The sequence below is a fragment of the Stomoxys calcitrans genome, chromosome 5 (genome assembly GCF_963082655.1).
Source record: "Stomoxys calcitrans chromosome 5, idStoCalc2.1, whole genome shotgun sequence".
Taxonomy (NCBI): domain Eukaryota; kingdom Metazoa; phylum Arthropoda; class Insecta; order Diptera; family Muscidae; genus Stomoxys; species Stomoxys calcitrans.
Genome location: NC_081556.1, coordinates 98,158,714 through 98,186,448, shown reverse-complemented (window position 1 = coordinate 98,186,448; position 27,735 = coordinate 98,158,714). Strand labels below are relative to the sequence as shown.

The following is a 27,735-nucleotide window of genomic DNA, read 5'->3' as shown; positions in this document are numbered from 1 at the left end:
TTGCGTGCACTTTTTCATTTCAATCTTTGGAAATTACTGCGAGAACAAAATTAAATTTAAGGTCAATTCTACAATCATATTAAACCGAAACGTATTTAATATCGCACATTACGAACTGAGTGCTTTCACAATAAATATTTAATAGTTCCCGCTATCTTAGGCGGCTACCCAAAATTCAGCATAACATTCTTCCCTTGGTAAAGAAGGTTTTTAATGGCTCACCCTATAATAAAATGCAAATGGAAAAATTAGCAGCACGATCTGATATCCATGATAGCCGTTTGACAATAACATCATCTTCATAAATTCTTCATTGATCTAGCAAAGCACATCTCGTTCTGAGATAGACCATGTGTGCGACTAGTACCTTATTGTGTTCGCATTTAGTTATTCAAAAGATCTCATCGTTGCGTCCACTACTCCACTGGCGCAAATACGACCATCGTCATGGCGTAATTCAAAGTCTGCTTTATGGTCATTTTAATAGAAGTATCTCAACCACTCAACAAAAAGCTGAAGACATTTGCATTCGAGTCATCAAACCAGCGGATCGTCAGCGAGTTTTAGATTTTCTACGTATCCACTTCTATTGTGACAAACCATATGTGGTGGCCACTACAGCGAATATCAACAACACAGCATTGACCGAGCCCGATAAGGCCGATGAGGACTACAATATTTCGAAAATTGAACATGGAACATGCCTTATGGCTGTGGACCAGCAGAGCCAAGCTACTGTAGGTGTTTTGCTAGCAGGACCAAAAGGTCCCAATGAAGCCGAATTATTGTCCATACGAGCCGCTAAGGAGGGGCTCACAAAATGGAGTGTTATTCTCAAGTTATGGGAACGTGCCGAGAGAGAGTCAAATGTCTACAAACGTTATGGAGTGCAAAGAGTTCTTCATTGTACAGCCATGGCTGTGGATAGGAAAATTCGCGGTAAAAAAATTGGTGCGCGTTTATTTAACGAACTGCAGGTGTTGGGAAAAACTTGGAATTATGAACTGATGACTGGAGACTGCACCAGTTACTATTCCTCAAAGTTGTGCAAACAACTAGGCTGGGAATGTGTGAATGAGATCTACTACAATGAGTATGTGGATGAAAATGGGCATTCAATGGTTAATGCCAAGCCTCCCCATGTGTGCTGCAGGACATACGCGGTAAGACTATGAAAAACAGGCCAGCATTACAGAGTACACAAAATCTCTCTACACCATGAAGGTGAATATTTGATTTTTAGAAAAAAAACGTTAAACAAACACCGACTTTGAATTTATTTTTTTAAATGCCACATCAATTACAGGCGCCTTTATACAAAACTTAAATGCCATGAGTACGTATCTTTGTCGGAATAAAATGAATTAATTATCAACTATAAGATGTTATTAAAATTTTAATAAATTGTCTGCTTCATTTTGAAGCATAAAAAACTTTAAAACCCTTATAAGGCATGGTATATTAGAGATCAAAAACAAGTAAAAGCAAGGTGAGTTCGGTCGGGTCGAATCTTATATACCCTCCTCCATGGATGGCATTTGTCAAGTTCTTAGCCCGCTATCTTTTTATAGGCAAACAAAGGATAATGAATAAGAATTGATATGCTATTGGAGCTCGAATGTTGGATACCATAGTAGATGTCATTATGCAAAATTTTAATCAAATCAGTTAAGAATTACGCCCTATACGAGTTCAAGAAGTAAAATCGTGAGATTGGTTTATATGGGGGCAATATCAAAACATGGATCGATGTAAAATGCAAAATTGCCCATGAACATTCCTTTAAGGAACTGTGGCAAACTTCTCACATATCAATGAGTGCAGTCCGATTCAAGTTTAAGCTTAATGATAAGCGGGGGAAAACCACCGCTGAAAATTTTTTCTGATGGCACAGTTGTTGGAAGTCAACTATTGGTTGGAATTTTAAATGGGCCACATCGGCCCATGTAGCGCAGAGGTTAGCATGTCCGCCTATGACGCTGAACGCCTGGGTTCGAATCCTGGCGAGACCATCAGAAAAATATTTTCAACGGTGGTTTTTCCCCTTCTAATGCTGGCAACATTTGTGAGGTACTATGCCATGTGAAACTTCTCTTCAAAGTGGTGTCGCACTGCGGCACGCCGTTCGGACTCGGCTATAAAAGGGAGGCCCCTTATCATTGAGCTTAAAACTTGAATCGGACTGTACTCATTGATATGTGAGAAGTTTGACCCTGTTCCTCAGTGGAAGGTTCATGGGCAAAATTTGCAATTTGCTATCCGGTTCAAGCTTTCAAGCTCAAAAATAAGGGGCCTCCTTTTTATAGCCGACTCCGAACGGGGGAAGTTTTTACATGGCATTGTACCTCACAAATGTCGCCAGCATTAGTAGGGAATTCCATACCATGTTAACATTATATGAAGACCTACTAACCACTGCGCTACGGAGGCCTCGCTTGAGGTTCTATAAACCAATCTCGCGATCTTGCAATTTTTGTTCCATTAGCCTGAAACTTGGAACTAGCCAACCCCCTGGCTACATCCCAAGGGTTTCCCCTTGGCAGCCGAGTTGGTACCGTGCTCGGATTACTAGAGCTGGGCATATAGGACAGCTGTATCTAAATCTGAACCAATTTCTATGAATTTCCCCAGCAACGTCGAGAGTCAGGAGAAAATCCTTCGTATCAAATTTCAAGAGAATAGGTTAACAGAGGACCATTTTGTTGCACAGGTATTGCAAATCGGACCACCATATATATGGGAGTTATATCCAAATCTAAAACCGATTTCTATGAAATTAACCAGCAACGTCGAGAGCCATAAGGAAATCCTTCCTGCCAAATTTCGAGAGAATCGGTTAATAAAAAACCATTTTATTGCAGTATTACGGCAAATCGGACGAACATATTTATATATGGGAGCTATATCCAAATCTGAACCTATTTTTTCGAATTTCAATAGGCTTCGTCTCAAGGTCGAAAAAGATGCACGTTCTAAATTTGAAGATGATTGGAGGAAATTGCGAACTGTAGTTTTTTCACAAATTAACATGGACAGACAGACAGAAGGACATGTCTAAATCTGAATCGATCGGTATACTTATCAATGGGTCTAGCTCTCTTCCTTCTGAATGTAATAAACAAATGCACGAACTACAATACCCTGTACCAAAGTAGGGGTGTAGAGTAAAAAATATACCCCCGTCCTTCATTGATGGGCATTATAAATACAAATGAACATGTATGGCAATTGAAAAAAAATTAATGAAAGGTATAGTAAAGTTGATAAGGTTAGATTGAAAAGAGGTTAGAGATATTAATCTGCCCCATGCCACTATAGACATACACCTAAGCCAGTAATCGGCTTGTTGTGCGCTCTAAAAACTAAAAAGTAGCCTCGAAAAACAAAAATTTAAGTTAGGAATTCCGTGCTACTTACAAAATCCTCAATTGTTTTCCAAACCACTGCCCCAAGTTGGTTCATGTCTGGTATCGTGTCCCCACCTAAGTACCGATGTCTGTTAGCCGCAAAAGCCGGACAATGACATAGAATATGCTCCAGCGTCTTATCATCTTCCCCACATGCCCTAAAGTAGAATAAATTTCAAAATATAGACAACGAAATCCCCCAAACGTTCATCTAAGCCGGCCTGCCTGCAACATGCAAAGTTTTGGAAGAAAATCATCGTTACAATAGCTTTAGGCTAGAGAAGTGGTCCTCCGCTTAACAGGTGCAAAGCGGATTGGGACCAGCTTTGTTGCACTTACTACTGTGCAATTCCTTGTAGATGTATGAAAACACACACAACCTTAATAAGAGATGAAGATGAAATCTGTTAACTGATACTGAGAATATGATGAAGTTTGATTGTAGTAGTGGCTTGGATAATATCGAACAAGGCAGCAAACGCCGATGGTTTACTTTTGTGACCGGAGGTGACACACAAACTAGACTAGGGTCAGCATCAGCTTGTTTGAATTATCTGGAAAAGATCAAGACGAACAAGTATTCCCAAAACTGGATGTAAATAACTGATGATGAACCTGTCCCCTTGGGTGGAGAGAATGTTCCATTTACAGAAAGCGCAAAATACCGGGGTTTTGCTAGACAGGAAACTGAACTTCAAATCCAACATTATTGGAAATGACAAGAAAAGCCACTCTTGCCCTATACACCTGCAAGAGAGCCATTGGCAAAAGTTGGGGATTTAAATCGCGGGTCATGCATTGGGTATATACTGCAGTTGTCCGACCTATTATGCTATATGGTGTTGTGGTCTGGTGGACGGCGCTTCGAAAATCCACCTACTGCTCAATACTTAAACGGATCCAAATCCAAGCCGCACTGAGGACGACACCATCTGATGCACTGAATTTAATGCTACATCTTATGCCTGTGGACACTGTGGGTAGCCAAATTGCAGCGACCACTGCCGTGAGGTTAAGGGAGCTTCTCCATTGGTCATGTGGCGGCGGATTCTGTGTTATACTTGATACAGTATCCGATGTCCCAGGCAGTGCGGACCTGAGCCGCTTTTTTAAAAAAATTACTCTACCACTATTCCTGATAGAACCGATTGGAACTACCATATCGCTGGTAACAGAAGTTACATAGACTTCTATACGGATGGTTCCAATCCTTGCAATTAAGGAAGTGGTGGAATGGCTATGATATAATGTCATTACGACGATTGCCATAAATATCTTCTCAGACAGCCAGGCAGCCATTAAATCCCTGGAGAACGTATTTCTAAACACAAAAACCGCGCTTGACTGTCGCAGACCTCGCAACGAGAGGGCTGAACAGTTCAAAATTCACCTGTTCTGGCTGTCGGGCCACAAAGATATTCCAGGGAATTGTAAAGCGGATGAGCTTACGAGGCTAGGAACTACCTAACACACTCCAGGGACACTGGAATCTGTGTGTATGCCTCTAGCGACATGTAAGCTAAGTTTTCAGGACCAGACCCGAAGGGCAACGAATAATAGATGGTCGCAAAGAGGGGGCTGTGAGCATTCCAAAACTATGTGGCCTCATCTAGACATGAAGAGGTCTACTGCTTTGCTGTCATTGGCTAGAATAGACGTCTCAAACATTGTTTCCGTCATGACAGGTAACTGTCTAATCGGAAAACATGCTGACAGACTGAAGGTTGCCAGCAACGACTTTTGCAGAAGAAAGAAGAGACTATAGAACACCTTCTGTATGTGTGTTCCGCACTAGCAGTTAGAAGGAGTTCCACTTTAGGTTCTCATTTCTTTGAGAACCTGTCTGATTTAGCGGATGTGAACTTTCGCAAGTTACTGGGCTTTTTAAAGCGATCTGGATGGTTTTAACGGTAGGAACTAGAAGGCATCTTCCTTCTTCTGTTCCTGTGGTAGCACAATGGACGAAAACGTCTAATTGAGTCTGATGGCAGACTGCCACTTAAACCTGACCTAACTGATGATGAAGCGATGAAACATATTTCACTCGGAAAACATGCTGAGAGACTGAAGGTTGCCAGCAACGACTTTTGCAGAAGCTGTAGGGACATCGAGGAAGAAGAGACTATAGAACACCTTCTGTGTGTGTGTGTTCCGCCACTTACAGTTAGAAGGAGTTCCAATTTGGGTTCTCATTTCTTTGAGAACCTGTCTGATTTAGCGGATGTGAACATTCGCAAGTTACTGGGCTTTTTAAAGCGATCTGGAGGGTTTTAACGGTAGGAACTAGAAGGCATCTTCCTTCTTCTGTTCCTGTGGTATTACAATGAACGAAAACGTCAAAGTGAGTCTGATGGCAGACTGCCACTTAAACCTAACCTTACTGATGATGAAGCGATGAAACATATTTCACTCGGCCATAGAATCATAATGAGGTATATCGAATGAAAAATATATATGGGAGCTATATCTAAAAATGGACCGAATTCAAATGAAATCTCGAGATGTTATGTTAAACACCTCGTGCAAAATTTTTTCAAGATTGGACCAAAACTGCCATAACTGGCCATGTCGGATGAAAGATTTATATGGGAGCTATATCTAAAACTGAACCGATTTTTATGAAATTTTGCTGACAAGTTTAAACGCCAAATCGAACACCTCACGCAAAGTTTTGTAAAGATTAGATCAAAACTGTGGCTGCTACAGCCATAACAGGCTACATAGGAAGAAAGATATATAGGGGAGCTATATCGAAATCTCGGCCGATTTTTATGAAATTTTGCTGACAAGTTTAAACGCCAAATCCAACACCTTAGGCAAAGTTTTTTAGAGATTTTAGAGAGATTTTAGAGACTGTGGCTGCTACAGCCATAATATTTCACATCGGATGAAAGATATATAGGGGAGCTATATCTAAATCTGGACCGATTTTTTCCAAAATAAATAGCGTTCGTCCTTGAGTCAAAGAAATGGCATATTTTATGGTAAAGGGACAATAAATTACAAGAATACATGGACAGACGGACAGAGCTAAGTCGATTCAGAAAGTTATTCTAAGGCGATCGGTTTACTTAGCAAGGGATCTAGGCTCGTCTCGCGTTGCAAACAAATGCACAAAGTTATAATACCCTGTTCCACAGCTGTGGAGTCGGGTCTAACAATTATAATTCGGGTGAATTTCGCAGTGCACGAAAAACTTAAAATGCCTTTATCATTGGACAGACAGACGGACAGAGCTAAGTCGATTCAGAATGTAATTCTAAGCCGATTGGTATACTTAGCAAAGGATCTAGCTCGTCTCCTTCTTTGCGTTGCAAACGTTGCGTTGCAAAAGTTGTAATACCCTGTTCCACAGCTGTGGGGTCGGGTCGAACAATTAAAATTCGGGTGAATTTCGCAATACACGAAAAACTTAAAATGCCTTTATCTTCTTAAATATAGGCCATTTGGACAAAGTTCTCATTAGGTTAAAGCAGCCGAAATGTTTTGTATACCAATTAACATAATTGTATTTAAAATATTATAACTAGTTGTCTTATTCTATTTCTAATTCATATTTGTTGCTGGTAATGGAAAGTAGTGAGAGTTGTTTGTAGTAGTAGGCGGTTTAAAATTAGGCGGTAAATTGCCAGAATACTTTTTGCGTCGAGCTTCTTCCCACTCAACAGGATGAGCTTTCTTTCGATGATTATGCATATTGCCATTTGAGTTAAATGTCTTGGGACACCAAGGGCAGGAATACAGCGGTGTGCCAGTATGTGTGCTCATGTGCGCCTAATAAAATCATTTAAAAGTCTCATATTAGTGGGAAATTAAGGTTATAATATACCCTTCCTTAATTTAGAATCTTTGGTAAAAAGGGAATTTGCTAAGTTTTAAACCATACAAAGTAAAAAGAAGCCAAGTAGTCAAATAAAATAAAAAAATTATAAAAACAGCTGAAAACCAGTAATAAAATATTTCTAAACCAAGCCTCAAACTTTTCTAGTCTTTTGTGAATTTCTTTTCCTATACTTTTTGTGAAACTTTCCAAGCCCAAAGTATGGACTCGATTTATTTCCGGTATAGCAAATATAGAGACAACATCCTATTATAACATGTGAAGCAGAAAACATTGGAATTCAATTTTCATTAGCAAGAAAAAAGGCTAGGCACTTAGTCCGCATTATTTTTAAGCTCCTTTGTAGGACAGACGCAGGTTGCAAATACAAATTTGCCCAAAGAGATGACGGCTTGCCAGGATACGTCACTCAGGAGATCAGGGGATGCAATGGAGATGTCTGGCGAGCTGCTGCACCTCCTCTCAATCCTAGTGGAGGCATCCTCATTCACCGGGCAAAACGTGGAGCTTTCAATCTGCTCTGCCAAAGCCATGCCACGCTGGTCGTTACCTAGGGGAGAATGCCATAACGTTTGATGCGCATTAAAGTCCCCTGGAACCAGAAAAAAGGCTAGGCACTTAGCCCGCATTATTTTTAAGCTCCTTTGTAGGACAGACGCAGGTTGCAAATACAAATTTTCCCCAATCCCATGGCAGCCGGTTGTACGCACCGGATCGACCCGATAGAATCCTCATCGGCAAGGGCTGCCGCCTCAGTGTACGTGTTCGTCTTTTTTCGCCATGGGGAGGCACATCCCGGAGTGCCTTTTCCGCAAGCTTCTGGTCCGTGCCGGGATAGAAAAGAACCCCGGACCCTGGTTCTGTTCAGTTTGCCAGAACCGTCTCCATCGTTGGTCGGTGAGGTGTAACCGGTGCTTGAAGTGGGTACATTTCCGTTCTTGCTCTGGCCTAACTTCACTACGGGAGTATAGTCATACTGGATATGTTGCAAGGTGCTGTGGGAACATATCCTGCAATGGGTCACAAGCGTCGTCGCCATAGCCTTTTGCGTCCTCGTCGTCGGACTATGTGACCCCCCCGACCTCTCCCGTGCGGCAATATACGCAGCAGCAGCATCCTAGCATCAATATTGCCAGGCCAATCCCGGGAAATGTATCATTTTTGCAACTAAACTGCAACGGTCTCCGTGACAAGATCGGTGAGATTGTAGATTTTATGAGTCGGAAGAATATTTTGGTCGCAGCGACAAAGCTGACAAACACCTGCAGCTTGCACAGTTGTCACGGATGCAATGTGCTACGTAAGGATCACACAAGGAATGGAGGTGGGGTATTGGCCTTCGTTATACACCATTCCGTGCAGTATAGACCCATCTCACCTGCGCCTGGCGCTAGTGACCCATACATGGAATGTATGGGGGTAGCAGTCAGGTCTGGTACTGCCGAGATAGAGATATACAACCGCCGTTTTATATACCGCCGTTTGGTAGCTGTGTCCCGATTAATGACCAAGCTTACAACCCCGACATAAGTGGGTTGCTATCTGGCCATAATCGTATGGTTCTGGGAGATTTTAATGCACATCACACGTCATGGCATTCTCCCCTAGATAGCGACCAGCGTGGCATAGCTTTGGCAAAGCAGATAGATAGCTCCACGTTTTGCACGGTGAATGAGGATGCCCCACTAGGATTACGAGGACGTGCAGCAGCCCGCCAGACATCCCAATTGCATCCCCTGATCTCCTGAGTGACGTCTCCTGGCAAGCCATCATCTCTTTGGGATCAGACCACCTCGCCATAATTCTCACCGTCGACCGACCACCCGACTTCATAACCTCTGAGCGCCGGACGTTCATCAATTACAAGAAGGCCAATTGGACTGGCTTCAGAGAGTATACCAATCGCCGCTTCAATGAACTGCCACCCCCCTCTGATGTGCTTGTGGCCAAGAGGAAATTCCAAGACATCATTAACGCAGCAGCCGCTCGCTTTATACCAGCCGGTCGAATACCCCAAGTGCGGCCCAATTTCCCGGCGCAGGTAGTGGTGCTCGCAGACGAGCGTGATGGGATTCGTTGTATGAGCCCCACTAACCCCAGAATCAACAGAATCTTGAAATAAACAGGGTAGTCAACGAACATAAGCGGAATTTGTGGCTAGAACACTTGGAGCAATGTAACTAGGGCACCGGTTAAGGCAAGCTGTGGTCTACTGTTAAGTCACTATCGAACCCCGCTAGACGGGATGACAGGACCTCAGTCACTTTTGGCAAGAGTGACAGGGCAAGGAGGAGAGCCATTCGCCGTATCCGTGGTATCCGAGCCGATGGACAGCCATCACAATTTACCGTGAGCGAAGATACGAATGTCATCCGTGGCACCAAATCATCCAAGGCGTTGGGCCCCGACGGAATCTCTACATTGATGATAAAGAATCTGGATTTACCTGAAGTTGAGTACCTAACTACTGTCCTTAACCTGTCTTTGAACACTCTTACAGTTCCCGATGTCTGGAAAATGGGCAGAGTGATCCCGCTACTGAAGCCTGGAAAGGACCCGAGTTTGGGGGAGTCTTACAGACCTACCTCCCTTCTCTCACCAGTAGCAAAGACGCTTGAGGCACCAGTAGCAAGGCTCCTCCCGAGCCTTGTAGGAGAATTTCCATTCGCCGAGCATCGTCATGGATTTCGAAGACTGCATAGCACAACAACAGCTTTGCATGCCATCACCGCACACATTTGCCATGGCTTCAATCAGCCTAGGCCATGTGATAGGATGGTCCTCGTGGCACTGGACCTATCGAAGGCATTCGACACGGTTAGCCATGCCAAACTATTTGAGGAGGAGAGCCGACATCGCTTCAATCAGCCTAGGCCATGTGATAGGATGGTCCTCGTGGCACTGGACCTATCGAAGGCATTCGAGACGGTTAGCCATGCCAAACTATTTGAGGAGGAGAGCCGACATCGCTTCAATCAGCCTAGGCCATGTGATAGGATGGTCCTCGTGGCACTGGACCTATCGAAAGCATTCGACACGGTTAGCCATGCCAAACTATTTGAGGACATCGCCAATACGTCCCTCCAACCGAGCCTGAAACGCTGGGTCTCGAATTATCTGTGTGGTCGCTAGTCATTTGTGGAATTTAGGGATAAGTCGAAGCACCGTAGAGTCAAACAGGGAGTTCGCCAAGGCGGGGTGATATATTCGGCGTTGTTTAATCTCTACCTATTCTTTATTCCACCCCCCTCCAGAGGGCATAGAGTTCATACCATATGCGGACGATTGTATGATCATAGCATCAGGCCGCCACTCATTGTTGACAGCTGCGATAGGTTAAACGCCTACCTCAACGAACTTGCCACTTATTTTGCTGCAAGTGATCCGAAGCTATCTGCCATCAAATCTTCAGCCACATTGTTCATCACTACAAATACACGTGAGGTGAATAATGAGCTGAATTTAAAAGTCGATGGACCAACGATTTCGACCATCAAGTGTCCCAAAATACTTGATCACACAGACAGATCTTAAAAATTTTCTTCCCATGCTGCAGCAATTTGCGATAAAGTCAGAAGTAGAAACAAGGACCTCAAGGCTTTTGCCGGCAGCACTTGGGGTGCTGACAGCCTGTTGTACGTACCGGATTGACCCGATAAAGTTCTTCATCAGCAAGAGCTGCCGCCTCAGTGTATAACACACTGCTACAACAACAAATAAAACTTGTTGATCACGTAAAAAGCAATTGGCCGGTCTGTGGTAAGTTATGCAGCGCCAAAGTTGTCTCAGCTATGTGACACATAGTGGAAAATATTCAGATCTATCAAAATGCCGCTCTTTGAACTGCGACAGGCTGCCTCCACAGTTCTCACGTGGAGCGCCTTCATAACTATAGGCTGTTCTGGGGCTTCTGGGCTGCAATCGAAGGGACCATCCAAATCATCATCTTGTGGATAGATATCCACCGCCCAGAGGCTTTAAGGTAGATTCACATGATCTAGAGCAGTCATGTGCACACTACTACCATTGAAAAGACCAAACTGTGTGTATCATCAAACATCAAATAAATGAAATCCCATGGCAGCCGGTTGTACGTACCGGATTGACCCGATGGAGTTCTCCATCGGCAAGGGCTGCCGCCTCAGTGTACAAAACACTGTTACAACAACAACAACTAAATGAAATAGATTTGAAGTAGAGTCAACCGAACGAATTTATGTGCGGATGTACATGCTGCCCATCTATGATCTAGAGCGTAAGGTTCACCGAAAACCTAAAGGGAACCTCTAGACCAAGCAGCGAAACAAGCGGGTCTGGACAACATTCAAGCAGACACGGTAGCAGATGCTCTGAACAGCTACTGGGTGTATGTTGTCCTTGGAAAACGACCGCCGCTCATCGCACCTTGACCTCCCTCGGCATACTAGAAAAGTTTCGGCTCCATTGCGAGCCGGCAGATGAAGCTCAATTCCCACAGAGCAAGAATTGATGCCAAAATGCAAGATGTGTGTCTCGATTGTGATTTGGCACCACACGTCACCTTTTAACTGCTCAGCCGGACCTAATCGATTCATACCCAGATCCCTCTGTACACACCCCACTTTAGTCGCAGAGTTCCTGGATCAGGATATTCAACAGAACCAAACAGACCAAAGATAGAACACAACACAATGCTACAACAACAAAACCATCCCATTTCCTATCAGTTTTGACGATTTTCCAAAAAAACAATAAAAGATTTGCAAATCAAAACAAAGAAACTGATTGAACTTACCTTTAAATTGTCCGATCTCTTAAATGCCTTCTCGCACAGATTGCACTTGTAATTGTAGCCCATTTCATGGGTACATCGTATATGCTTTTTGAGAGCTCTTAGATTAGGTGAAATTTTCCTGCATATGTGACAGGTGTAGTCGCGTTTACCACCCACCGGATGTTGTAGATCTCTATGGCGTTTTAAGTTAAGCGGCCCAGCCAGTATAAGGCCACAATCATCACATTTGACCGTGGAAGTGGGGGTGGCCGATTTAATTTCACTGACCGACTCATGCTTTTCCATGTGGCGTTTAAATGAATTTGAGTCTGGCATAGTTTGACCACAAATCTCACACACCTTGGCATAGATATTCAGATGAACCACACGTTGATGTTGCGTTAGCACATATTCGTTGCCAAAGCTAGAAAGGAGGGAGAAAGGATTTTTTTTAAACATTTTTTGTTATTATTGCTACCATCAACACTTACAATTTGCCACATTCGTTGCAGGGGAACTTTTTCTCTTGTTGCGGCAAATGTGTCAATTTATGCCGCTCAAGTTTGGACTTTTGTACAAACTTCTTATCGCATACATCGCAGCAGAATTTCTTCTCCTCATGCAATTTCATGTGGGCCCAAAGACAGCGCCTTTGTGTTAGGACTTTGCCACAGTCTTTACATTTGAAATACTCGGGATTTAGATGAAAGTTAATGTGATCCACCAGCAGACTTCGATCGAAAAATTTCATTTCGCAACATGTTACAAAGCCCCTCTCATTGTGCTCTTTGCTATAGTGCTTGCAAAGTAACGGAAACGTGTCAAAAGGCAGATTGCATTTGTTGCAAGTGATTTTATAGTGTTCTTGCAGGAACTTATCATGTTCCAAGCGATTGGTTTTGGGCTGATAATACGATTTTCGAGCGACATTAGATTTGGAATCGGTTGAGGACTTTCTTCTTTTGGTTGTTAGAGGATCGGGGCTTTCATTGCCATCATCGTCGTCGGCGCCTTTTTTGGAGTCACTGCCTCTTTTTGATTTCGCTCTAGCCAAAGTTTTTCTTCGCCTATTAATAAGGGGAAGGTCATCATCGCTGTCACTGCCCTTGCTGCTATCACTTTCACTAGTCGTTTCGCCACTCATAAATTCACCATCATCATCCATAAAATCGGGATCCTTGTCATTGTCACTTTCCTCCTTACGCACAATTGTCTCCTCATTTTCTTCCTTTATGACAATAGCAGTGTCCAAAGTCTGGCCTATGACAATTTCGGGCTCGAGCAGATTTTCCAAAAGTAAATCCTTTGGTTTATTCTCCTCCTCTTGCAAGGGATCTGTCTCGGTTTTAAGCAGGGATTTGAAATCATTATGAGCCTCTTCTATGCGGGTGTAAAAGCGATGAAAGCCATTTAACTCCCCCCAACATATGGGGCAGAGGCATGATTGCGTGGTAATGGTGTCCTGGAAAATGAAATGATAGCACATTCAAGACAAATACACTTTCCCAAGAGATCACTACTTACTATAGGCCACAAATGCTTGTCGATTAGTTTCCTGATTTCCAACTCTTCCCATTGTGTTGAGTCCACTTGTAAACATTCGGATGGGGACCACTCGTTAGTTGATTTTAAACAAAGTATACATTCCACCATTTTTTGCTCAAGTTTTATGTCAATCGGCAATTATGGGAAAGTGTAGCAGTTGGTATCAGCAGAGTTGTGATTTTGGTTGGTAACGACTAAAGATTCCACTTTTCAGCAAATAATCTATGTCGTGCAAGATTGCATTGTCAGACATCAAATAAAAAAGACCTAAAAAAAGAATTTATTGTATTAATGGTTGTGGGTAAGATGTGTTGGAAAAAACCCAATATATATTTCAATAAAACGAGACCTAAGATGGAAATGGATTTGTTGATAGCAAACAAAATTTCCAAATTCATCAAATTAGGCACATCATTCCCAATGTAGTAAGACTGCATACCACAAGTTCACTGCAGTAGTTCCGGCTAATCGACAAGCCGACATTATGCTTCCAACTAAGGAACTCTTAAATCTATGAAAGGATAATCGTTTATTGGCCAACTATAAACATAAAACTCTACCCGTAATTGTCTTAATACGCTTTGATCCAGAAATTCAACGGATTTAACAACGGTCCTAACAAAACAAAGAATACGACCAAAAAACAGAGAGATATAACTACGAATAAACAGCCCATAGAGAAAATGAAGAATTTACCAGCTGCATTCATTTGACATTTCAATTATAGAGATGCCATATCGCACAATACTAAACACAGGGTGACCAAAATGATTTAAATTTTCAATTGAATGACTGTCCAAGGCGGATTTAAGAAGGTGATCTCACGCAAACAGCTGTTAAAAGCCGGCCATGTTTGACGGTATTAAGATGGCACTTTTATTTTCATTATCTTTGTGGTTATCTTCGAGCTTGCTTATCGACAGATTTAACTGAAAACATTTAAGTTAAGCGATCAGCCCCAGGATTCACTGAATAAGGTTAAGCCAAGCGATCAGCCGATATACTTTTTTTTTAATATTTGGCAGTACTTGGCATTGAGGATGTCAACTTGTTCTCTTTTTACATTCATTCTTTGTTTACGTTTTCTCCTATATGATGACATTTTCAATCGTCAGATTTGACATCCTTAATGATGTTTATGGGGCCTATCCACTTTGTGTTTTGCATGTGACCTAACCTTCTATTAGTGAATCCTGCGATCAGCCCATTAAGCGAATTTTTTCGCTTACTTTTTATGGCGAAAATGCTCACTAAGCAGCTTATTTTCTCCGTTTATTAAAACATATGGTGCCATCATTCGTTTGGAATGACAAAATTTAAAGAGGGAAAACGAAACGTATTCATTCAACCATTAAACGTTCTGTAGTGGAAATTTTGATTAGGATTTTAACCTTCGCAGGTCCAAAGATTTCTTTGCACGTCGTAATCCAAAACCCACCCCGGTGGGTCAACTATATAACTTTGAGGAAACTGCTATATGAATCCCAAAACTTCTTACTTGTGGAAAGAAAAATTGGAAAAGACAGCAAAATACAGCATCTCCTTCAACGATTTCCCCCTTCAGAAGGGTTATTATACCCACCACCGAAGGAAGTATATTCATTTTATCATTCCGTTTGTAACATATCCATTTCCGATCCTATAAAGTATATATATTCTTGATCGGCGTAATAATCTAAGAGGATCTAGCCATGCCCGTCCGTCTGTCTGTTGAAATCACGCTACAATCTTTAAAAATAGAGAAATTGAGCTGAAACTTTCCACAGATTATAATCTTGTCCATAAGCAGCTTAAATTCGAAGATGGACACTACCGGACTACATCTTGATACAGCTCCCATATAGACCGATTCGCCGATTTAGGGTCTTAGGGCCATAAAAGCCACATTTATTATCCGATTTTGCTGAAATTTGGGACAGTGAGTTGTGTTATGCCCTTCGACATCCTTCTTCAATTTGGCCCAGTTCGGTCTAGATTTAGATATAGCTGCCATATAGATCGATCTCTCAATTTAAGGTCTTGGGCCCATAAAAGGCGCATTTATTGCCCGATGTCGATAAAATTTGGAGCAGTGAGTTAAGTTAAGCCAATCGACATACTTCTGCAATATGGCACACTTCGGTTCGGATTTGGATATAGCTGTCATATAGACCGATCTCTCGATTTGAAGTTTTGGGGTCATAAAAGGCGCATTTATTGTCTGATGTCGCCCAAATTTGGGACAGTAAGTTGTGTTAGGCCCTTCGACATCCTTCTTCAATTTTGCCCAAATCGGTCCAGATTTGGATTTAATGCGTCAAACTGGCCGGCTGTATTTAACTGCCCGCGTGAGACCACCTTCCTAATTCACCTTGTGGGTTCCTATAATTTTATTGAAAAATATCGTCCAACTTATTTGTCATAATCGATTGCGATACGAAACACCCTGTTTTGCTCTCAACAGATGTTTATTATCAAACAGCTGACCATTTGCATTGTTTATTTGTCGGTATTAGGAAAATCATTTCACTGTTTTTATGTTTGGATAATAAAGGGAGGCCAAACAGCAATGTCCTTACGGCGAGTATGTAGTTCAATAATTTTAAGGCGTCAGTATTGTGCCAACAAACCCAAAGAATGGCGAACCAACAACGACATAACCATGACCGCCCTGAGACCAAAGAAAGCCAAGTCTGAGCATGTGTATCAGGTAATTATCTAACAACCATCTGACGGATATGGAAGCTAATGAAACTATAGCATCAACATTTTTCAGATGTAAAAATGATACGTACTGTTGGAGGGAAAGGCGGCGATGGGTGCGTTTCATTTCTCCAATTGTGGTGCAATGAGAGAGCCGGTCCTGATGGTGGTGATGGCGGCAATGGTGGTCACATAATGTTTGAGGCTTCCAGCAATATATCTAATCTATATCACATCTCGAATAACATTCGAGGCGATGAAGGTCAGAGTGGAACGTCCCAAAATTGCCATGGAAAGAATGCTAAACATACTGTGGTAAAAGTACCTATTGGAACAATAATTCGCAATCAGAATGGCGTTATAATTGGTGATTTAAGTCGTGAAGGCATGATGTTTATTGCGGCCAGAGGTGGCGCGGGAGGAAAGGGCAACACTTTTTTCACAACAGACAAGGAAAATGCCCCGAAAGTATGTGAACATGGTCCCCCTGGAGAAGATTGCAGTTATATTTTGGAAATGCGTTGTATTGCTGATATTGGTATCATTGGTTTCCCCAATGCTGGAAAGAGCACCCTATTGAATGCCATAAGCAGAGCACGGCCGAAGGTGGCTCCGTATGCCTTCACAACTCTAAGGCCTAACATTGGTATGATACAGTATGCTGATAGTTTCCAATTGGCAGTGGCAGATCTTCCCGGCATAATACCTGATGCTCATCGCAACAAAGGTTTGGGTCTACAATTTCTCAAGCATGCTGAACATTGTTCGGCTTTAATGTTCCTCTTGGATGTTAGTTCACCTGAACCATGGCTGCAGTATGACACTCTGCTATATGAAATGAACAAATTTAGTGAAAAATTAGCAAATTATCCAAGAATAATTGTTGCCAACAAGATCGATATGCCAGAATCGAAGGAAAATTTAATGGAACTAAGAGAACGTGTTGGTATGGCTGTTATTGGAATAAGTGCCAAGGTAGGCACCAACCTGAAAGAGCTGCTGAAAGAAATGAGAAAAGTACATTTAAAACAAAAACAAGAAGAATGTTAAATAAATTTAATTTTAATGTTTTATTTATTTTTCCATCAACATACAATCATAAGGGAACAAGCGATAACATGTTAAAGAACTTGACTTGAGGTTGTTCGCCTTACCCTTCTTGGGTATTGGCTGAACGTTCGCAACCTTCCAACTCGCCGGGAAGACTCCCGCACGGTAGGCAATGGTGAAAAGGTTGCGTAATGAATGAATGGGCAGGGGATTTATTTACGTCTAGATTCTCAAAAACCCTTTTAACTTCAAGAGTTCCAAAAAATTTCTGATACATGGCGCCAGATACATTTTCGATTAAGGGGAGTTGTTGATTGCTATCCCATGGCAGCCGGTTGTATGTACCGGATTGACCCAATGAATTCCTTCATTGGCAAGGGCTGCCGCCTCAGTGTACCACACACTGCTACTACAACAACAACATTGCTATCCGGCAGGGAAGAGTACCCTGCAAATATATCAGCCAACAGGTTAGCATTGTTGTTGTTGTAGCTGTGAAGGACTTCATCAGTGTAGCATATAACCGAAAGTCTGAAGGAAGTTTGTGGTTCTAGAAGCTAGCGCACGTATATGGGACCGGCCTACTAGCTCGTCGGAGGGATAGGTTCGATGCTTCTCTAGCCATTTGTTCGCTACAATTAAATTACTTTATTTATACGTGCAAAAAGGAAAGAGGATAAAGGGGGAAAATGTAGGCAGTGATTTCGTTGGTCCATTTCTTTGGACAGACGTAAAGGTGGTGATTCGTCCATATTGCCCTCCCAGCCTGGTCATAGGAATGCCAACCGAAATACAAATTTGTTCCTAAGACCCCTAACATCACAGTGGCCTAACTATCTAGCCCATCGGCAAATCAAACAGGATGCTTCAACGAGTTAGTTCAAATCCATTTTAGGTTTATTAAATCCATAAGTAATTTTCATGGTATTTTAGTTATTACTAGTAAGTTAAGTTGGGCTTTAATCATATTCTTAAATTTTATAACAGGGAAAAAATTACTTAGTGTGCCAGTATATAAAAAAACAAATTAACTTATTAGCATCTAAAAGTCTTAAAATTTATATGCAAAAATATTCAACCAAATGTTTCATAACCGAAAACTATTACCCACTCTAATGTGTTTAAACGCTCATCAAGAAACAGATATTGTCACCCAAGTTGCAATATAGAATATAAAGAGAATAAATAAACATTACTCACATTCAGCGTGCCATACAAAAAAAATGTTGCTCCAACGTCGAAAGGCCTTTCGATGAGCGCTGGTGGCTGTGTATGGGGGAGCAATTTACAGAATATGACAATATCGATCTATTGGCTTGTGTTTCGGCTACAATGTTGATAGACATTGACCTGCAAAGCGACAATTATTATTGACTGTATGTTTCAATTGTTGTCAAAGTCTAGCTACAAGCAGAACAGAGTGTATGTACATATGTATGATACAAAAAAAAATATGTATGTGCATTCGTGCGTTTACCTGTTTTGCTCGTAACCAGATGTAATGTATGTTATTAATATGTTATGGATATAAGGCAAGGGGAAATAAAAAGTTATTTAATTAAGCACTTAAAACTTTAGATATAAGAGGCAAAACGTTGTTTAACATGTAATAAAAAAAAACAGCTTAAGACCAAAATTATTAATTAAACTATAAAAAAAGAAAATAGGAAAACCTCCTCATTTCTAAAAAATCCACAAAAATCAGCATATTTACGCCAGTCTGCCGAATTTCTTGGGTACTTCTCGTATTACAAATTTCGCCTTCAAACCATCAAATTGCTGCACTACTTGATGGTTCAAGATTAAATCACAATTTTCCCAGTTCTCGTAATCTTTAGCGGCCAATTACACAAGCTCCCACAAATTTCAAACGAGTTTAATAAACCACGGGGAGTTCTAGACACGGCTTTCATAAAAATTTAATTCTTGTTGCTTCTTATCTTATAGCACTGTATGACATGTACTCTCCAATGTGGTCGATCTGATACTTAAAGCTCAATTAATGTGACTGAATGGTGGGGAGCCGTTACCAGTGCTGGGCATTCCTGTATTTCTGCACTCAATGCGTGATCCAAATACATAAACTAGTGCCTTCTTGACACCTTTCTATAAATGAGTTTTATTCAGAGTTTGGTGCCAATCCTAATAAGAGAGAATAAAAGACACAAATCAAATTATTCCCTTTCTCTGCCAGGCAGAATTAAACAGACTCACCGCTTCTGCGAGATGGCACCGATACCAATTATATAAAAAAACTTTTAATGGAAAATTGCCCAATCAGATCCGGTATGATTATAGAAATCAAAAGAAATTTTTTCCCACCACCGAATAGGACTAATTTGGCTGGCAAATTCACCGAATCAGTCATAAAAAAAAATATTAAGACACAAAGGAAAAAAAATTACTGTGACTTCCTCCAAATATAATTAAATTTTAAGAAAACTTCACTGGTGTGGATCTAATGACAAAATGGCCGAGTAAAGTTAATTCCGAGGTAATGAAACCTTCTCGACGCGGAAGCCGATCTACGAACTTCCAGGCTAGTGGTAAGCAAAGCAAGAAAAAAAACCTCAACAGCCCAATGGCATAAAAATCTAATCGATTTATCGCTAGCAACTTCAAATGTAGATGGCGCCGTGTATGATGGCAAATAGCACAATCATAGAAACAATTCAAGCCAGTTTGATTGGGCCTTTTCAACGAAAAATCAAGCAGGCAAGTGAACCCCTTACAATCCCCCCAGCCAAAATCAGACTTCGGGGTGTTCAACCAGAAGCAGATACCACTTGCCGAACAAATACATTCAAAAGCGACCTATTGACGGATGTCCTTGGCATGGTAGGTTCCTACTGAATTACCCCTGAGATCTTCTAGCTCATAGTAAGAATTACCGATCTTCTTCCTTACACGCGCCTTAAGAAACGTAGGAGCGAGCTTCGCATTGTAACCCTGCTCGAAGTTACTTTGCCTAAAGTTCCTACGGTACACCTCCTGTCCTACATTGTAAGATATTTCCCTTGAACGCAGATTGTAGACCTTCTCATTCCTCAAGAATTGCCTCTGAGCAGATTCAGCAGCCCTTTTAGCCATGATGTCCCTTGAATCGTTCCGATCAAACCTAACAGAACGGTCTTCTAACAGTTCCAGCTGGCGAAGTAAAGGGTACACTGCACCATTGGTGATCATGTTCTGTCCAAATGCCAAATAATAGGGGGAGGTACCAATAGCCGAATGTTTCGATGAACGCAATGAGCAACATATGCTACTTAACAACTCGTCCCAGTTCCTTTGGTTGGGTTCAATGTAGGATTTTATACCAGCTAATACAGAGCGATTGACCCTCTCCGAAGCGTTGGCCTGAGGGGAGTGGATGGCCGTATAAACATGACTAACGCCATATCTTTTCAATAGCTGATTAAAACCAACCGATTTAAATTGGGAACCATTGTCGGATACGATGGTTTCTGGTACCCCAAAGGTGTGAAAAAGGTCACCCTCAAGGTACTTCACGACAATGTCTGAGGTAAACTTCTTGATTGGTTTAAGGAATGGAAATTTAGAGAAGTGGTCCAGAGCTATAAAGATGCCTATATGACCTGTTCTTGTTCGGGGATACGGACCTAAAAAATCAACATAGAGTTTCTGGAAAAACCTACAGGTTTCAGGGGTCTTACCCATTGGAGGTCGAAGAACTATATTCGGATGCTTTACAGATTTACACACCTCGCAACTATTAACGTACTCTTTAACGTCAACGGCCAAGTTGGGCCAAAAGAAAAATTGACGGATTCTGGCTAGAGTTTTATTTATTCCACAATGTGACGACAACGGATTATCGTGTGCTCTCCTTAGCACATCAGGTACTAATTCTCGCGGTACCCAAAGCTTCCATACAAGATCATCGTGAATCTGTTCACCAGTCGCATGTTCAGTCCGTCGATATAAATATCCGTCCACAATTCTAATGTCGGGAAATTGTTCTTTATTCCTTCCCATTTGGTCCAGCAGTTGTCGGTACTCATCCGACTTAAAATGCGTAGAGTTTAAGTCTACGAAGAACCCAGAGTCAACATCAATGGCAGACAGACTTTGCAGACCTAGAGCGGACATGTCCTCCGTATTGGCCCTAGAAAGTGTGTCAGGGACTATGTTCAAACTACCGCGCCTATGCTGAATGTTAAATTTGTATCCCTGAAGTTTTAAAGCCCACCGAGCCAACCTTGTACTTAGATCAGTCTGGGACATGAGCCACTTCAATGACGCATGGTCAGTGATGATAGTGAACTCATGTCCTTCGACATAAGGTCTAAATTTTTTAACACTTAGCATTGCTGCTAAGCATTCCTGTTCGGTAACCGAATAGTTGCGTTGGGCTTTGTTGAGTTTCTTCGACATAAAGGCGATAGGAACTTCTTCACCCTCCGCATTCTTCTGTACCAGTACGCTTCCTATACCTGTTTTGCTGGCATCGCAGTGTATATAAAAAGGCTGCGAGAAATTGGGGCTATGTAAAACAGGTGCTGAGCACAAGTGAGACTTTAAAACCTCAAAAGCTTTTTGGGCTTCCTCGGTCCATACAAATTTCTTTTTACCTTTTAACAAATCAGTTATAGGCGTAGTAATAGATGCATAGTCCCTGATAAACTTTCTATACCATCCTGTCATGCCTAAAAACCTGCGAACTTGTTTTACCGATCTCGGTGCAGGAAACTCAGTGATGGCGGACACTTTTTCCGGATCGGTTCGAATAACCCCATTACCCACCACATGGCCTAAATACTTTACTTCTGGGACACAAAAATGGCTTTTCTCAATGTTAATGGTAAGACCAGATTCACGAATCTTGTTAGCTACAGAGCCTAGTACCTGTAGATGCCTCTCGAAAGATTCCGATATGACCAGAAGATCATCAAGGTAGACAAACACTTCCGCCCTTAAATCCGGAGGTATGACCTTATCCATCAAACGGGACATGGTCTGGGGAGCGTTACACAACCCGAAGGGCATAACCTTAAAGTGGTACAACGGCCTCCCCGGGACGGTAAATGCTGTCTTTTCTCGTGACTTCTGGTCTAAAGGAATCTGCCAAAAGGCATCCTTTAGATCAAGGCTAGTTATAAATTGAGCTTTGGGTAACCTGCTCAGAATGCCGTCAATTTGGGGCAAGGGGTAAGCATCGCCTATGGTGACCGAGTTTAATTTCCTGCTATCAAGACATAACCTGTTTTTACCTGGCTTCCTGTGTAGAACCACAGGAGAAGACCAGGGACTATTTGATTCCTCTATCACATCTAACGCTATCATGCGGTCTATCTCCTCGTATATCAGTTTTTCGATGGCAGGGGACACGGGAAAATGGCGTTGTTTTATCGGCTTGGCGTCTCCGGTGTCAATGCTGTGGCACAGCACGTCAGTCCTTCCTAACCCCTCCTTTGAATACGAAGGAAAAAGGGACACCAAACGATCGAGCCGATGTTTTTGAGAATTTGTCAAGGGTATTTGAGTGGAAATTTCGCATAAACTGGACGAAGAGGATATTCTATCGTTTCGAAATTCAGCGGGCAACAAATTAAACATCTCCCAGAAATCTATTCCAAGAAAGAGGTCCTTATCCAAACCTGGCACTATAAAAACGGTTATGGGCATCTCACTATCTCTAAATGTAACAAAAGCCTTCGTATACCCAACAACATTCTGTCCCTTTCCATCAGCCGTCTGGACAGTAGATTTAAGCTTCTTGAAAGGCGCACCTGACTCCAAAAAATTTCGTGCAGCGTCCGAACCAATGCATGTAATAGAAGCGCCTGTGTCCAAGAGGCCAAGCATCCTTTTCCCAAAAAGGGTGACTTCGGCATAGGGACGAACATCGGATGGGCGGTTCAAAATAGAGGAAACTAACTTCCTATTAAAAATCTTTACTCTACCCCAGAAAGTTTTCATGCGTAGAGCTGATTTTCTTTTCTTGCCACAATCGTTGAATATCCTATCTCGAGCCTGGTTGTATTCCCTAATGCGGACGTGCAGGGGTTTAAAAGGAAATAGTTCCTTATTTGTGGAATTACTTTCGGACATTCTCCTGGGAAAACTCCTGTCACTGGGGTCTGAGCTGGTTATATATGGGGTATTAGTAGTAGAAAGGTTAGCGGGTCGTTTCAATATCTCTATTCTATCTCTGCGGTCTGCGCTCTGCTCGACGTATGTGCACTCCTTTGTGCACAAAATCGACCGTTTTTTGAAGCACATTTCGCGCAGTTTGGTCTATATGTATTGGGAGCTCCACAACCATAACAAAAGATTGTTCTCTCCTCAAGGCAATCTTGATATCGATGACCACCCTGCCCGCAGTTCCAGCATACAAAATTAATCGCCGAAATCTCATCAGGTGGATCTGTCAATACAACATTCTCGTCAGCATCTAGTTCAGATAATCTCTTGGGTATTGGAACAGGTTTCGAAATAGCCAACCCGTGCCTACGGCGCATATCCTGCATAAAAAACTCACGTCTCCTGCATGTGTCGCGCAAGTGCTGCAACGATCTTATCTCTATATTCAAGATCTCATGTTGGATTTCGGGCAGTAAATTTCTCCTAAGGATTTCCACCAACAACCCATTAGATAATGGGGTCCTAAGCCTATCGGTCAGAGATACTATAGAATCATAGAAACTATCGAAGGATTCGTTGGGCTTTTGCTTGCGCTCCCGTATCAACTCTCGTAAATCAACATCCGTCCTAGAGTCCTGATACTGCTCACGAAGAGCTCTGCACAAATCTTGCCACCGGATACAATTTACTGAGCGATGATACCGCCAAAACCAATCATTCACTTTGCCATCGAACAACGAACTAGCATTCCCACAGAGCAAATCATAGTTACCTTGCAGTGTCTGAGCGGTCAATGCCTCAACCCGATAAATAAAATTGTCAACCGAGATACCATTCTGACCACCATTAAACTTTAGCTTCCAGTTGGATATTATCTGTAAGACCTTATCTGGACGAGAAGTCAAGTCAGAAGACGAAGAGCTGCCATAGGAGGACGTATTTAGAACAGCTTGAGCATTAGACGGGGGATGCCTATTCTGAGAGCCCCCAGGTTGATCTATATGCGGTGTTATACCAAAAAGTTCCCTAAATGTACGGTTCTCAACAACAGGGAGTGTCTGCATTTGCTGTGGGGAGGTCTGACGTTGCCGAGATGGGCCATTGGGTGAATTTGAAACTCCTAATGCCGCGAAACTTGATGCAATTTGCCTTTCTATAATTTGACTCATTTGAGCACTAAAGTCAGCCATGAACTGTGCCTGTTGGGCCGAAACGAGGTCTGTTACCAACTGTGTGATTCCTTGTGTCTGTGCTACGTTAGCAGCATTGCCAGTCATATCTGCACTGCCTACATTCTGAGCCGGACCTGTGGCCAACGAAACCGGATTATTGGCCTGCTTTGCCTGAGACCTTGTCTTAACGGGGGCTGCACTCGAGGTACCTGATTCCGTGACAATCCTTGTGTCACATATAGGACAGAAAGGCCTTGTCTTGATTGCCCTATCCAAACAAGCCTTATGGAAAATATGGCCACATGCGATCTTCCGTACCGACGAGGCGGAAGCTATCGATTCGCCACAAGCATTGCATGTAATAACATCATCTACCCTAACCTCATTCGCACCCTTATCAACCGTATTAGTAGCCATAACTAATGAAGATCAAAACAAACAGAAATTAAACCAAAAATCGAGTTAACTGCCAAAAAAAAAAAAATTTAAAACCAAAAAATAAAAAAATAGATACCAATGAACGTAAAAAAACGCTCAAAACTAATTATCTTGGCATATAAAAAATCAGTGTAAATAATTCAAAAATGTTCTTTCTGAATACTCAGAAAATGTATATATATGTAATCTTTCCCTTTCTTTAATCCTTTCCAATTTATCCAATAGATGTATTCCTCAGAATTTCTCTCTATGAGTATCCAAAGGGACAAGTTATCCCTCAAGGGCTTCGATATTATAATTCTCTTTAATCAGTTTATCCACAAAAAAATTTCAAATTATATCTAACATTTGAATAGAATGAAAAACTAAGCCAAAAATAAGATAATTTCAAATTAAAATTATGCATGTAGTTGTCATCCTGTTTGATCTTACCGAAATTTAGAATAGGTTTGCCACTTAAAATGATAAAAAAATGTCCATAAAACCTACGCCAATAAAAAGAAAATAAAGTTTATAGAGAGAGACAGACAATAAAAGTAGCACCAGACCGGATGGAATCTATTTGGTTCCAAAATCCAGGTGATGGTAAGGATAGTATAGTGTCGTAAATTCGATACAAGCTGTGGTCAGATCCAGCACAACTGTCCAGAAACTGCATTCCATCCAGTTTATAACAAATATAACAACACCTTCGTAGATAGTTCAAGGGAGATTATTGTCAAAAATAGGTAGAAAAGGAATGGATATTCAATTCTTGATCCTTTATAAAATCCTTATTGTGAAATAATCACGAAATAGAAAAGAGGAAAATTTTAACAGAAATAGTACAGAGAAGTGAAAAAAAAATATTTTGTAGAGAGCCGAACGTTTATTTCAAATCCTGAGGATCCAAATGGTGGTAATAAAAGAAGGAAATCTCATTCGGGCCCCACGTTGGGCGCCAAAAATAATTTAATATGTAGCATATAACCGAAAGTCTGAAGGAAGTTTGTGGTTCTAGAAGCTAGCGCACGTATATGGGACCGGCCTACTAGCTCGTCGGAGGGATAGGTTCGATGCTTCTCTAGCCATTTGTTCGCTACAATTAAATTACTTTATTTATACGTGCAAAAAGGAAAGAGGATAAAGGGGGAAAATGTAGGCAGTGATTTCGTTGGTCCATTTCTTTGGACAGACGTAAAGGTGGTGATTCGTCCATATTGCCCTCCCAGCCTGGTCATAGGAATGCCAACCGAAATACAAATTTGTTCCTAAGACCCCTAACATCACAGTGGCCTAACTATCTAGCCCATCGGCAAATCAAACAGGATGCTTCAACGAGTTAGTTCAAATCCATTTTAGGTTTATTAAATCCATAAGTAATTTTCATGGTATTTTAGTTATTACTAGTAAGTTAAGTTGGGCTTTAATCATATTCTTAAATTTTATAACAGGGAAAAAATTACTTAGTGTGCCAGTATATAAAAAAACAAATTAACTTATTAGCATCTAAAAGTCTTAAAATTTATATGCAAAAATATTCAACCAAATGTTTCATAACCGAAAACTATTACCCACTCTAATGTGTTTAAACGCTCATCAAGAAACAGATATTGTCACCCAAGTTGCAATATAGAATATAAAGAGAATAAATAAACATTACTCACATTCAGCGTGCCATACAAAAAAAATGTTGCTCCAACGTCGAAAGGCCTTTCGATGAGCGCTGGTGGCTGTGTATGGGGGAGCAATTTACAGAATATGACAATATCGATCTATTGGCTTGTGTTTCGGCTACAATGTTGATAGACATTGACCTGCAAAGCGACAATTATTATTGACTGTATGTTTCAATTGTTGTCAAAGTCTAGCTACAAGCAGAACAGAGTGTATGTACATATGTATGATACAAAAAAAAATATGTATGTGCATTCGTGCGTTTACCTGTTTTGCTCGTAACCAGATGTAATGTATGTTATTAATATGTTATGGATATAAGGCAAGGGGAAATAAAAAGTTATTTAATTAAGCACTTAAAACTTTAGATATAAGAGGCAAAACGTTGTTTAACATGTAATAAAAAAAAACAGCTTAAGACCAAAATTATTAATTAAACTATAAAAAAAGAAAATAGGAAAACCTCCTCATTTCTAAAAAATCCACAAAAATCAGCATATTTACGCCAGTCTGCCGAATTTCTTGGGTACTTCTCGTATTACAAATTTCGCCTTCAAACCATCAAATTGCTGCACTACTTGATGGTTCAAGATTAAATCACAATTTTCCCAGTTCTCGTAATCTTTAGCGGCCAATTACACAAGCTCCCACAAATTTCAAACGAGTTTAATAAACCACGGGGAGTTCTAGACACGGCTTTCATAAAAATTTAATTCTTGTTGCTTCTTATCTTATAGCACTGTATGACATGTACTCTCCAATGTGGTCGATCTGATACTTAAAGCTCAATTAATGTGACTGAATGGTGGGGAGCCGTTACCAGTGCTGGGCATTCCTGTATTTCTGCACTCAATGCGTGATCCAAATACATAAACTAGTGCCTTCTTGACACCTTTCTATAAATGAGTTTTATTCAGAGTTTGGTGCCAATCCTAATAAGAGAGAATAAAAGACACAAATCAAATTATTCCCTTTCTCTGCCAGGCAGAATTAAACAGACTCACCGCTTCTGCGAGATGGCACCGATACCAATTATATAAAAAAACTTTTAATGGAAAATTGCCCAATCAGATCCGGTATGATTAT

The 27,735-nt window shown here is 41.3% G+C and overlaps 3 protein-coding genes across 4 annotated transcripts; 2 read left to right on the top strand and 1 right to left on the bottom strand.

Annotated features, from left to right (window-relative positions):
* The first annotated feature begins 301 nt into the window (after positions 1-301).
* On the top strand, positions 302-1,441 carry LOC106094319 (arylalkylamine N-acetyltransferase-like 2). The gene is made up of 2 exons (XM_059370542.1): positions 302-1,224; positions 1,307-1,441. Exon 1 carries the CDS (start codon positions 351-353, stop codon positions 1,173-1,175), a length of 825 nt encoding a protein of 274 aa, XP_059226525.1. The 5' UTR covers positions 302-350; the 3' UTR covers positions 1,176-1,224; positions 1,307-1,441.
* Positions 1,442-6,869: 5,428 nt separating this feature from the next.
* Positions 6,870-14,202, bottom strand: LOC106094317 (transcription factor grauzone). Its single transcript, XM_013261523.2, has 5 exons — positions 13,986-14,202; positions 13,526-13,813; positions 12,493-13,463; positions 12,023-12,425; positions 6,870-7,181 (listed from the first exon to the last, which is right to left on the bottom strand). The coding sequence occupies exons 2-5, from the start codon at positions 13,652-13,654 to the stop codon at positions 6,954-6,956; spliced, it is 1,731 nt and encodes a 576-aa protein (XP_013116977.1). The 5' UTR covers positions 13,655-13,813; positions 13,986-14,202; the 3' UTR covers positions 6,870-6,953.
* A 1,814-nt stretch (positions 14,203-16,016) lies between these two features.
* Positions 16,017-17,298, top strand: LOC106094314 (mitochondrial ribosome-associated GTPase 2). 2 transcript variants are annotated; one of them, XM_013261520.2, is made up of 2 exons: positions 16,017-16,235; positions 16,286-17,298. In XM_013261520.2, the coding sequence occupies exons 1-2, from the start codon at positions 16,095-16,097 to the stop codon at positions 17,276-17,278; spliced, it is 1,134 nt and encodes a 377-aa protein (XP_013116974.2). In that variant the 5' UTR covers positions 16,017-16,094; the 3' UTR covers positions 17,279-17,298. The 2 variants fall into 2 exon arrangements, with proteins under 2 accessions (XP_013116974.2, XP_013116975.2); XM_013261521.2 differs by having other exon boundaries at positions 16,149-16,235; positions 16,302-17,298.
* Positions 17,299-27,735: the final 10,437 nt, after the last annotated feature.

Excerpts from the sequence above, each read along its gene's own strand:
- LOC106094319 (XM_059370542.1), top strand. The coding sequence starts at position 351 with ATGTGTGCGACTAGTACCTTATTGTGTTCGCATTTAGTTATTCAAAAG.
- LOC106094317 (XM_013261523.2), bottom strand. The coding sequence starts at position 13,654 with ATGGTGGAATGTATACTTTGTTTAAAATCAACTAACGAGTGGTCCCCA. Across the intron at positions 12,426-12,492 it reads TGCAACGAATGTGGCAAATT|CTTTGGCAACGAATATGTGC; the intron begins GTAAGTGTTGAT and ends CCTCCTTTCTAG. Across the intron at positions 7,182-12,022 it reads AGAGATCGGACAATTTAAAG|GCGCACATGAGCACACATAC; the intron begins GTAAGTTCAATC and ends TGATTTTATTAG.
- LOC106094314 (XM_013261520.2), top strand. The coding sequence starts at position 16,095 with ATGTCCTTACGGCGAGTATGTAGTTCAATAATTTTAAGGCGTCAGTAT. Across the intron at positions 16,236-16,285 it reads AGTCTGAGCATGTGTATCAG|CATCAACATTTTTCAGATGT; the intron begins GTAATTATCTAA and ends ATGAAACTATAG.